A 13,031-nucleotide genomic window follows, 5' to 3' on the forward strand; every position below is an offset into this window, starting at 1 on the left:
CATTACAAACATTGTTGAATAAGATACCATAGCAATGAGTTATTTTAAGTAAGATTTTCAAAACATTTACTCTTCTGTTTTATTTCAGTTTGTTTAAAGATTTAATTATAAGCATATGCTATTTTGTTAACATCTGTGCACAACATACAACCTGACTGAATTCCAACTTCTGAAAGCAAGCAGGATAATTTACATCCCTCAAGTAAAGCAACAATATTAGAGAATTACATACTAGGATTAAATTAAGATGTTCAATTTCATCTAAGGGTTATCTGATTTTCTTCTACAAACATTAAAAAATAAACCTTTTATTACAAGTATACAGTTATCCAAATGTCTTTCAGAATACATTTATTCTATCTTAATTAAGTGTAAACCTAAATTCACTTCCATTTCTAGTAAATTCAGAAACGATAACCATCAAAATTGAAACAGTAAAAGCTTCCCTCCCCTGTTTGTGTAGTATACTACAATAATGAACCAGAACAGCAATGCTGTTCAGAACAGAAAGTGCTGTTACTACTAGCAGTTCAGATTTACAAGCAAGTTTAGATATCGTTAAATAGTCTCAACATATGAAATGTAAGAAAAGGAAACTAGGAATTAAAAGTGGATTGTGAATGGCAATCTATGATTGCTGTACTGCTATGGCAATATACCTTGATTAAATGCAGAGCAAAGCTAAAGTAAAAACAAAACCATACCATGGTAACCTAACCTAACTGTCCTTGCAGACTGTATTTATGTAGTTGCTGACCCTTTTAAGCTATTCTTCTTGATTTAAAGAAAAAACTGAAATTTTCTAAAGCATAAAATAATGCTTTTTGACCCCCCCCGCACACACACACACACACACACCCAAAAGTCTATAAATTTGCCACCAGTTTTGTCCTGCATATTCTCTACAGAGCTTATCTTAACAAGCCATAGGTGCAAATGTTGAGATCTTTTCCCAGCATCCATATCAAGTTCAAGTACAGAAGTTTAGCTCTTTGACTCCCATATCCAAGTCACTTGTCAGTAAAAGGTTGGGCGATTTATTGACCACCTCTGGATGCATACTGTCAGTGCTGAAGGAAATATGAGGGAGGGTTGTCGCTACTGTTCTGGAGCTCATTGATAATGACATACCTGCTTCTGTCACCCATTACCCATACTACAAACTACTTAGACCTAACTGAAAAATCAATAGCCTACTTGCACTGGTTCCTGTGGCTGCCTCCTTTGATTGTCAGCTCCTGTCTAGGGTCAGCACTTACATGAAAGGGGCTGTGACTGCCTGATGCTTTCAGGACAACCTAACGATATGAAACTAGCCAACAGAACAGTAAATTCTGTCTCCCTGCCCTCCTCATCAATTAGGCTTTGACTAGGCTTGCCTGTAGAAACCTGACCTTTTAAGTTTAGGTGAATATGGACTAGCTGAACACACCATTGCCCTCAGCACTGAGCCAGGAAATCCACTGACAGGTTAAACAAAACAGAAGGTTGTAACTGTCATAATTTGCATTGCACTTTCACGCCAACAAGGGTGTTATCAGTAGGGGCAAGCCCTGGAACACACAACTCAAGCACCCCTAAGTCACCCTCCTCATAAATTTTCAAGTGAAGTGAGATAAAACATAAATTCACAAATGACCATGCAGTTCAAGTCCCACTTTCTTTCAAGTTAGCACTTTGGAAACCCACCAAGTGCATACAAACAATTCCCTGGATAGTCACATTGATACTAAAATGCCACTAATGATGAACTTCCACATATGAGTAAGTTATGCAACCACAACAGTTAAAAACTCTAGGTTTTTGTTTTTCTTAATTATATATGTATATGCACCTATACATTTTAGTTACACACGAGTATATATGCATATATAATTTTAAAATCCCCAAAGAGCTCTTTAACTGTTATGGTTGAGTAATTTTTGCTCATATGTTGGAAGTCCATCATTAGTGGTATTTGAATAACAATGTGACTAACACAGGATAGAGTTTACATTTTAATACATTCTCTTTTCCTCCAAAAAATATTAAATATGAAGCAGAGAAATAAAAATTATGTAATCTTAGATCTGAAATGAAGATCTGAACTATTTCCAGTAAAGTTACATTATGTATCTTTAATAATTGCTTGTATGTAAATTAGAAAAATGTTAATACCTGAATGCCTGCTAAAACAATTGATTAAAAGCAAATGAGAATATTTGTAAACATTTTCTCTTAGGTATTCCCTGATTACTATCAGTTTTCATGTGGTGGCCACGGTGTGATCATTCTCAGTTATTCCTTACACTGACACTACCCATCTTTATATAAAACATGAATAGGCCACGGAAAGGCCATATATGTATGTTAGGGTCCATTTACGGAAGTGGAACACTGGAACTTCTTCATGCAACAAAAGGATGAGTCAGTTCTGCAAGCTCCTTTTATTTTAACTCCTGTGAATTCTAAAACTTATAGATGCACTCTGCTGAATAGCTATGACTAATACCTTTTAATGTAAAAAAAAACCCTGAACATCTCCAAAATCTACATTAAGATTGCAAGAAATAACGTACTTGCTGCTTCTAACCCCTGTAACTTCTGCACCACCCTTTTTCTCCCCCAATAAAAGATTCAACACCATAAGTTGAAATGATTCCTTATTTAAATAAATGTTACTAATCCTGCTGACTGTTTGGCTTTCCAAAGTTAAGATCTAGCTGGTAACAGTCAAATACTTTTGTAAATTTTCTTCTGATCATTTTAATACAGATCAGTCACCAGATGTAGGTTATATCATATGAGCTTTATTGAGGTTAATTTATAATAAAAAGGAAAACAGCTAAATAGATGTTTCATTAAGTCCATAACCTCCAAATAACTACATAATTTTAATGCATGAATATTTTTAAAGCTTAATATCTCTCAATGGTTCTAATACATAACAAAGCAAAGAAAGCACTGCTCTTTGCAACTATGTACACAGTTCTGCTAAACACAGTTAAACAGTTACAATTAATACTGCATTCCAAACGAACTACAGAGCAAACACTGGTTAAAAATGGTAGACTTAATTGTGTCTGGATGGATCCCTTTAGAGACTTAATGTGATGATTAACTATGCATCTGGTAGCATGTCAAGTCCTTTTTGTGTGCCTATCTGATAGTGAAGTGAAAGGGCATGGACAGTGTCCAGTCCCAGCAAGCAAATCATTTGAAAGCAGTCATAGCCATAGATCAAAGATTTTTCACTCTATCCAGAGTCGATTTAAACCCACCACCCCAGCCCTGTGCTGCAGACAAAACCAGTTAGAAAATAAGAAAGGCTCCTTAGGATCCAAAGATAATACAGGAAGATAGAAGTGAAAAATGCAGAAAAGAAACAGACGGCCAGAACCTTGATATCCATAGGCCAAGACAGCTGTTTTACTTCCTCGTTTTACTTCAGATGGTTAAAGAAAAGGAAAACTTTCCATCCTTTAGATCACCAAATATTATTTCAATTAGGCTATGCAGATGGCTTTTATACATTATTTGAGCCAATATAGTTTCCCCTTCTCCTGCTATAAGAAATGGCACATAACACTCTGCATATCAATTTTATCTCATTCATAAAGTTAAAAAGAGAGCACTCTCTGTATTATCATACTCCAGTTCTTTTGAAACAAAATATGTATCTCAACAGGAAGTGCTACAACTTAATGCTCTCATCAGAAATAGCATGAAACAAAAATGATGTGATGATTTTATAAACAGCAATATTTTATATTAAAATAATTCTTTCGGAGGGCTGGGAAGTCAATATTTTGAGGTAAAATAAGCAAAAACTAAAGTAACTTTTCACTTTCTAACATTAAAACTATGCGATATCTGAACAGGGCTGTTTTGTTTTGCTTTTGTAGTATTCTAGTTGTTAGACTGCTCAAGCCAGAAGCTTATAAAGAAATAGAATTTTTAGTCAAATTTGTATATCTTCTATATTGTATGCTGATTTACGACATCTTAAAAATAGCTTGTTGAAAAACAGTACATTTTAAGCACACGATACAAATGGGCAATGGTATTACAGGGAAGAATTGGGCCCCCTAAAAACTACATTATGGAAAATTATTTCATTATTTTAATCACAAGAATAGCTTTAGTCTATGTAGTAGTTTGGGAGGGAAGTACTTCATGCTATCTGTATTAATTGACCCAATATTTTCAAAATGTTCAACACATGTACATGAATTAGACGCTTTTACTTTAAAAGAATCTGGAAATTTAAGCTGACAAATAGTTAAAGCTTTAGATTCAGAATTCTAGGTTGATTCAGAAGTAAAGAATGCTGCATCTCAGCCAGCTACATGAAGGTTCTGATCATAGAAATAAATCAATGTCCTACCATAAACCAAGCTGGGCTACTGTCTGTGGGTGTGAGCATCTGCACATACATATGTACCTTTCTGTATGCATCGGAGATAATAGATGCAATCATCATCATACACAAATTGATAATGAGGAAAGCTAAGTCAAGATACACTCTAGTTGAAACAACATTCTACTTGTGTCATCTCCATTTTACTCAGAAAACCTGTAAGTTACTTCCATGCTGAATATTTTTTTTAAAGGATTCATTTTCATTTAATGGCATTTTAAGAACTATGACCTAGAATATTTCTATATACCATGTACTTCAGCAATCTTTTTACAAGTAATTTTAATTACATACAATTCTAGTTCAAGTTGACAAAATCTTGGCATCATCCATGCTCTCCTACTTCTATACATAAGTGGACATTATCATTAATCAGTTATTTTAAGAAAAAGCAGCCAGAACTCTAAATATAGTTAATCCAATCAGATACGCGTGCGCACACACCCACACATCCAAAGAAAATAACATGTTCTAACAAGAATAAAATGTTATCAAAGTATTAGAAATGTTATTCTATATTTGTTTGACTTCTGGCCACCAAACTTTTGATTTTCCCTGATAGCCAGATAAACCAAAAGTTTAAACCAAAAAAAACCCTAGTAGCCAAAACAATCTTTTAAAGCTTAAAAAAAACATCACTACTACTCATCAGAAATAATAATCTATATTTAACAATAGGTTCAGACTTTTAAAGTAGGCAGAAGTTATTGGGAACTATTAGAGGTATGACTCAATGTATGGTTATTTGATGAACACCAGATTATGCAAAGCATTCTGTTTACATTTTAAGATTTGACAGCTAAGAACATATACTCAAAAAAGTTACTTTAAAAATATTTGGAAGCCACACCATCCACAAGTGTACCCTAATTAAGTTTTTATAACCATGTATACATTATTTAACATGCATATCTTCCAGTCTGTTTACAAAACAAGATTTACATATGTTCATTAAAGGTTGATGAGATACATATATGATATCTGCAGTAATTAAACACCTGTTGTTCTTCCACATAAAGAGTGCATTATAGTTAACTTAGTAACCACTTCCTTACAAAAGATCAGCAGATAATGAAACCAATCCACAATTGTAAAGGGGAGATGCACACTGTATTCTCTAGAATGTAAACAGGATTATAACTGTCAGACCCATAGAAGTATTTACTACAACCATTAGCTTGGTTTTGCTGTTGAGAAACACAATATGCACTACTGAATCATTTTTTTTTAAATCCATACATTCCCTGCAGCAGTTCAAGCTCCATCAGCAGTGCAGGAATGTATGAAAATGACAGGCAAAGGGCATTAGTTCTTTTCCCATACAGTTCTTCTATAAATGGAAGCACAGAGTTCTTCTGCAAAACACTTTAATCGGAGAATGTTTGGAGCCAGATCTTCAGCAAAATATAAAATGATCAGAAAATTAAGTTCTACGAGCAAGTCAATTATAGTATTTTCCCCAAAACTGGTTTCTTTACACCAAAGGATGGACAGGAAATCCAAAGCCATTACATATTAAAGAACTGGAATATATTCACAGAGCATCTAGTGAAATCCCAGTTGGTCTAGAATGGGTGTGTGTGTGTTTTCACACAAAACACACTTCTCATCCCTCTTGTGCGCACCTGTTTTTGCCTCTTTTTGTTTTTTTATGTCAGAAACAGTTTCATAGTCCCATGTCAATGTCTTCACTTAAAATTAAACACTCCATTAGTTTTGTATTAAGTAAATAAATTGTTTAGAAATAGAAAGCCTTTTAAAATATGTAAGCTATGCTATTTTAATAAACTGACTAGTCAAACAAAAATAAGCACATTAAATCATAATCCAATAAAAAGTTGGATGGGTTACCAGTTCTGCGTTCTAGTTATTTTTCTCTACTGTAAGAATGATTTCTCTCAGTTTCTTCTGCTCTATAAAAAACAACTTCACATTTGTAAATAATGCATATCCTCCCACACAATATGTTTAAACAAATATATTTAAATACACAAAGGTTTTGTTGTGCTTAAATTTAAGCACATTATAACATTGTCATGGTTATTAAAAATTTTAAAACTGTATATACCATTTACATGTCTATGGGGAGGGAGAGCAAAGAAAAGAGCATACGTTCCCCAGACAAAGTCCCCTTTCCAATATCCTTCACAGAAGCTCCTGCTAGCCAAATACTATTGCTCCAGGCAGTAGCATGCTGATGTTGGCACTGCCTAAACCAAACAAACACGATGTTTAACAGTCAAATAAAATGTCCCGCAGCCTCCCTAATGAATTTGTCAAGGACCATCAGATCACCCCCTCCCCTGCCTCATTAACTCAAGTATGATGAGACGGATTATAACGAGAGAATACAGATCAATCCGTCTGAAGACTTCAAGTGGCTTTTAGCCTTGAGAGTTTCTCTCTCAGGCACATACACTCGGTCCTTTTAATAGAATACAGTATCTCCTGCTCTTCAAGGGGCTGCCACTTCGTTTTATACATCATCAAGGGGCTGCTGATGGACTTCTATACTAACATACATAAAAGCAGAGGTGACAAGGGCTCTTCAATTACAGCCTCCTCGGATACTGTTTCCCCTTTCAATTATTCATGCCCGGGAAGAGCAAATTCCGCCACAGATAAAGCTGCTCTTAATGCAATGCGGCCGCAAAAGCAAAGACACAGGAGAAAGGGATTTCACGTGCATTATTTGCTGGAAGTGTTTAAGTTTATTGCTTAAATGATGTTTCTAATTAGTGCTCGAGCAATAAATTAGAGTCGGCTTTTGTTTAACTGATTTATTATTTACTAGAGCTTCGACCCCCAGACAGGGAAATTGGTAATGAATTGTTTTTAAACAAAACACTAGTGACCTTTTATCATCAGTCACCTTAAAAAGTAAGGGGAGACGGGGGGGAATCGCTGGTTTCTTTTAACCTTAAAATCTGGAAGTGCCTTTCCCTCCCGCAGCCGCGGGGCGACCTGATGGCAGTCACTTCTCCCGTACACTCGGCACATGAACCATTAATTTCTGGGCTACACAGTCCCTGCAAGAGGTCAGGGCTGGAATTCTGAGGCGCCTACCCAAGCAGCCAAAGCTTATGGAATCAGGATGCAAAGCTGTTCGGCGGAAAAGGAACATGAGAACCGGCTACTGGAAAACCCGGTGTGATAAGTAAGAAATCGACAAACTGCTTAGGAAAGACATTTGTTTGTTAAATGGATTTCTTTACACTCCTTTCATTTATTGGGAATAGGAGCAGAAGCCCACGGGGTGCAGCCGAACTATGTGTGGGGTCCTCTAAAATTCACCCCACTAATAAAAAAAGCCACGGGGTAACCTGAGAAACAAAGCGACATCCTCTCATATTCTTCCCTCCCCCCACACCCTGCGCCCTGCCCCCTGCCCTACAATTACTCACTGCTAGGTAATTAACATGATATGCCTTACGTCAGGATGAGTTAATGTATTGATTTGTAAAGTCCATTATTTTTATTAATAAACTACATTTTCCATCAGGACTAGGGACTCCAGATCGTGGATTTGGCTCTTCGGTGTCAACTACCCAAGCTTCAGAGTGGAGAATTACTTTCTCATATGTAAACACACAACTACTACCGGGAGTCCTTGAAAACGCCAAAGAAATTTCTTCATCCGAGTTCTAGGACTTGTTTTCTATAACCCGCCCGACTTTTCTTTCCCCTTTCTTTCCTGCAAGTTACACTGCTAGACGCCTTTATTGGGTTTAATCCGTGCAAGTGTGAGGAGGATCGGGCGGAGAAGGGGGAACACATGATTGAAGCACCTGGTAAGCTCTCTCGTAGCCAAAAGCATCTCCGTGCCCGAAGCACATTTATCCAGTCACCATCATGGAAGAACAGAGATTCCGCACCCAAAAACTTCCTGAAATACGTGGAATTGGTGGTGATAGAGAAGGTACCTACAACTACCACAAGCAGCGTGATCCTGCTGCTTTCGGGCAATAAAAAGATGATTTATCCCGAAAGAAGAGGTTGTAACCAGTACCAGAGCAGGGCCCATTATACATATTTTATACAATAGGCTTATTATCGCTCACAGACATGTTCTTAATTTAAATACACGCGAAAAACAGACGGATGATATTTTATTTTATTTTATTAAATCTCAGTCTCTGTATTCTAACCAAGAAACAGATAAACCAAAAGAACCAAAGAACGACAAAACTTCCACGTTTAAGAATTTTTAAATTGAGAATCCTAAGTGACCAGGTTCAATATTTATAGTCTATCTAGGCTTCCAGAAATATAGGAAGAATAAGGCAACGAATTTTAACGTAACCTTTAAAATATTTGAGAAACGTCTGCAGATAAACAGAATCTACTTTTCTCACATAACAAACGTTAAAATTCAAAGCAAAGACTCGGTTTGCGTGCTGATTATTTATAGGTTCAATGTAAACTGCAGATCAGCAGTGTAAGGGATCTTGATTTGCACAGTACTAAGCAGGATGTATAAAGTAGGAGTTCGTTAAGAAAATATACCTAAATATCACCCAAAGAACACATAATATTAAACAGAACTATTGTACTTCAAAAATAAGATTAAAGTAATAGAAATATTTTTATTTTAGCTACTTCTCCATTGATTATATTGATATTAGTTGGCGTTGTTTCTGTACTCTAATATAAACTGCATATACATAACTGCATAACTAGAAACGAAATATAAACTTTCGCAAAAAATATAGTAAGCTTCAATTTCAGATAGTTCAATGCTGCTATTTAGAAGGGGGCAGAGCTTTATTGCACAATATTTATCTAAATTAATCTGACGAGGAGTAATAAAACAAGGTGTACTATTCTGTTCCAATGACAGTCTCACTTTCACTGCTGCAGACCAGCGTTAGTGGAAGAAGATTTATGTTTGCAGCAAAGTACCACAAGTCACCCTCGCCCCTTCCTCAAAATACACCAGCATTACTGCTACTTCGCCTTGAAACAACCGGGTGGAAAAGCAAACTTAATTTCCCCCCATCAGGCTTCCAAGTAAAAGTGATTCAGCTCATAGGCAGTTCGTTGCATCTTTTTCTTGCACGACGTTGTAGGATGCACACACAGACTGCACACCTTTCTGAATCAATGCCACTCTCCCCCCAGTATTTAATTCCCGCCAACTCCAACACCGAGTAACTCATATAGACCATACTCTTTTTCCTCTATCCGTCTATTGATGGGGAGGCGGGGATGTGTTTGTTTGTGCGCGCGCTTCTGTGCATGTTCCTTAATATCTCCTCTTCCCTCCCCCCTCCCCATATGCAGTAGCGGCGGCTTCCCTGCATCCAACATGCACATAGACTGCTCGGTGATTGGCTGACCCTCTGACAGCTCAGAAGGCGATTGTAGGATCTGGAACTCCACCCCTTCGGCAGGGCCCTGGGACCATTCATAAACTAAACAACACTCCCGCAAATCCAGAGACACACACACACACCGAGGAAGAGAGGCGCAGAAAGTGAGAGTCTCTACATGCAATTTCAAGGGTTGGGGGGGAGGAGGAGAAATCCTGGGCACCCCTCCCTGCTCAGACAGTCTATGCAAAAAAAATATTGATATATATATATAAAAACTAAAGAACAGGAATGAATGATCACAGACCAATGGCAGCAGTCTACGCCTGAAGACAGAGAAAGCCAGAACCGGGTTCAGTCAACGCCTCCAGCAGGAAGAAGGAAATCAACAACATCCCTTGACAGTCGGCGAGAGACGCAGCCAAACTCATGCACATCTCTGGTGGTGCCATGGTCTGAGTTTTCCCTCTTCCGCTCTTGGCATTTCTCGCATTCTTCTTTTATTGCGTGCGGTTTTCAACTTCGCCACTGCTCGGCTGTGCTGTGGAGACCCGCTGCGAGTCCCGGAGAGAAGTTTTTAAATGAACTGTTGAACTATTTGCGTGTGGGAGGGTGGGTGGCTGCGCGCAGAGGCTGCTGCATACAACACGCCCCCCCCCCACCCCAGCACACCGAAAAGGCGGCACATCAAACTTTGCACTTCAAAGGTTTCCCCTCCGTCACCCGCATCGCCCCATTCCCGTCGGCTGCCAGTTGCATGGTTCTTGTTTTTTAAAACCACCGCCATCGCCCACTATTTTCTTAACTTGTCTTTGGGGCGGAGTGCGTGCGTGTGGCGGGGGCTGGGGGGCTGCAACTTGGCGGGTGCCCTGTGCAAAGCTGCAGTCACCGCTAAAGCATTGGATCCCTCAACGTACTGCGAGAGCCCGGTCTATAGCCCGGACCTGTGCCCCAACATGATCGCCGCCCAGGCCAAGCTGGTGTACCAGCTCAACAAATACTACACGGAGCGCTGCCAGGCCCGCAAGGCGGCCATCGCCAAGACCATCCGGGAGGTGTGCAAGGTGGTGTCGGACGTGCTGAAGGAGGTGGAGGTGCAGGAGCCCCGCTTCATCAGCTCGCTGAGCGAGATCGATGCCCGCTACGAGGGGCTGGAGGTGATCTCGCCCACCGAGTTCGAGGTGGTGCTCTACCTCAACCAGATGGGCGTCTTCAACTTCGTGGACGACGGCTCCCTGCCCGGCTGCGCGGTGCTCAAGCTGAGCGACGGCCGCAAGCGCAGCATGTCGCTCTGGGTGGAGTTCATCACCGCCTCGGGCTACCTGTCGGCCCGCAAAATCCGCTCCCGCTTCCAGACCCTAGTGGCCCAAGCCGTGGACAAGTGCAGCTACCGGGACGTGGTGAAGATGATCGCGGACACCAGCGAGGTGAAGCTCCGCATCCGGGAGCGCTACGTGGTGCAAATCACGCCCGCCTTCAAGTGCACCGGGATCTGGCCGCGCAGCGCTGCGCAGTGGCCCATGCCCCACATCCCCTGGCCCGGCCCCAACAGGGTGGCCGAGGTGAAGGCGGAAGGCTTCAACCTGCTCTCCAAGGAGTGCTACTCGCTGACCGGCAAGCAGAGCTCCGCCGAGAGCGACGCCTGGGTGCTGCAGTTCGGCGAGGCCGAGAATCGCTTGCTGATGGGCGGCTGCAGGAACAAGTGCCTCTCGGTGCTGAAGACCCTCCGGGACCGGCACCTGGAGCTGCCCGGCCAGCCGCTCAACAACTACCACATGAAGACGCTGCTGCTGTACGAATGCGAGAAACACCCCCGGGAAACCGACTGGGACGAGGCGTGCCTGGGGGACCGGCTGAACGGGATCCTGCTGCAGCTCATCTCCTGCCTGCAATGCCGGCGCTGCCCCCACTACTTCCTGCCCAACCTAGACCTCTTTCAGGGCAAACCGCACTCAGCCCTGGAAAGCGCTGCCAAACAGACCTGGAGGCTAGCCAGGGAGATCCTCACTAATCCCAAAAGCCTGGACAAACTATAGGGTTAACAACACAGTGATAAACCCATTTAAAAAACTTTTATTTAAACAAAGCAGCTACAACAAAAGAGGCGGCGAAACAAACATCCAACACCCCACCTGCAATTAAGCATTTAAAAACTCTCAGACATTTACAAAGCCAAAACTATCACCTCGTTGCACGAGAAGAGACTCCCCTTCCTCCTTTTTTCTTGCAATGTGATTTTTTTTAAGTCACACAAAGAAGCGATCGGACTTTCCATCATCCAAACGAAGCGCAAGGTACATTTTCAAATAAATGTATAGTCATTCTTTTCTTATTCTTTTTGTTTGCCTGAATGTTGTCACCAAGTGAAAAAATTATTTAACTATATGTAAAAAATTCTCTTTAAAAAAAAGTTTTACTGATGTTAAATGTATTTCAGTGCCAAGGTCAGACTGTGCCCCATACTGAATTGTTGAAAACAGTAATAAAAATATTACTTTAACTTTACATTGACTTTTTTGTGAATTGTTCTTAAATTCAGGCAAGTAGAGAGATTTTTCTTGGCTTTCAGAGAAAAAAGGATTAAAACAAAAATAAAAGGCAGATTAATCACAATATTGAACTGGTGCTTTATCTATAAATTCATCAGCGTTTTCTAAAGTTTATTTCAATTATTTTCGATTAAAATAGAAATAGACTGTATTTAATGAACAAATAATTCCCATTCATTCTTCAGTTGCTTTGCTTTCTGTCACTTGAAACTTACTCTCTAAAAGTTTTAGGAATATATGCACCATCACATAGCATTTCGGCACAATTTTGACAGGACTAGGGCGGAGTGTTAAGGATATAGTCCTTAAAATATCTTTGTTGTTTTTTAATTTAGTTGGTGAAATATCACAGTCCGTTCCTATTTTGTCCTTTAAAAATACATTAGATATTTGCTTTATTAAACAAGGGTCATTCAACGATCAGTTTTACTTTGAAATGAAAAAAGTATAACTCTTCTCTGAATAATAAACAAGCTTAAATACAACTATTACATTTTTTCTAACAAATATTTGTTTTCTCTTGTTTTTAAGTATAGTGTAGAAATGCAACACAGCAGCACTGCGCACAGGGGCATACACCGGAAAGGGGGAAACATGCGGTTTTAAAAGAAGCCAACCAATTTTATGTTCAAACAACTCGGCCCCTTTATACCTGGGTTGGTTTGTGTTTGATTTGTTTTTTCAAACGAATGCCTGCTGATTTGCCCCTAATTTTCGGCTATAGTGTTTTGCTGCAAGTTTTCTAAAGGTTTACATTTCTAAAACTTTACT

The 13,031-nt window shown here is 39.6% G+C and overlaps 2 protein-coding genes across 9 annotated transcripts in view; one reads left to right on the forward strand and one right to left on the reverse strand.

The window, feature by feature from the left end:
• LRBA (LPS responsive beige-like anchor protein) overlaps positions 1 to 13,031 on the reverse strand; it is a 565,586-nt gene that overhangs the window by 239,507 nt on the left and 313,048 nt on the right. The gene's annotated exons all lie outside the window — the stretch shown is intronic.
• MAB21L2 (mab-21 like 2) lies at positions 7,201 to 12,164 on the forward strand. 4 transcript variants are annotated; one of them, XM_039542037.1, is made up of 4 exons: positions 7,201 to 7,556; positions 7,902 to 8,318; positions 9,683 to 9,875; positions 9,996 to 12,164. In XM_039542037.1, exon 4 carries the CDS (start codon positions 10,668 to 10,670, stop codon positions 11,745 to 11,747), a length of 1,080 nt encoding a protein of 359 aa, XP_039397971.1. In that variant the 5' UTR covers positions 7,201 to 7,556; positions 7,902 to 8,318; positions 9,683 to 9,875; positions 9,996 to 10,667; the 3' UTR covers positions 11,748 to 12,164. The 4 variants fall into 4 exon arrangements, with proteins under 4 accessions (XP_039397971.1, XP_039397970.1, XP_039397973.1 ...); XM_039542036.1 differs by having other exon boundaries at positions 9,683 to 12,164; XM_039542039.1 differs by having other exon boundaries at positions 7,902 to 8,190; positions 9,683 to 12,164.

The sequence above is a fragment of the Mauremys reevesii genome, linkage group 5 (genome assembly GCF_016161935.1).
Source record: "Mauremys reevesii isolate NIE-2019 linkage group 5, ASM1616193v1, whole genome shotgun sequence".
NCBI classification, from domain to species: Eukaryota; Metazoa; Chordata; order Testudines; family Geoemydidae; genus Mauremys; species Mauremys reevesii.

Excerpts from the sequence above, each read along its gene's own strand:
- MAB21L2 (XM_039542036.1), top strand. The coding sequence starts at position 10,668 with ATGATCGCCGCCCAGGCCAAGCTGGTGTACCAGCTCAACAAATACTAC.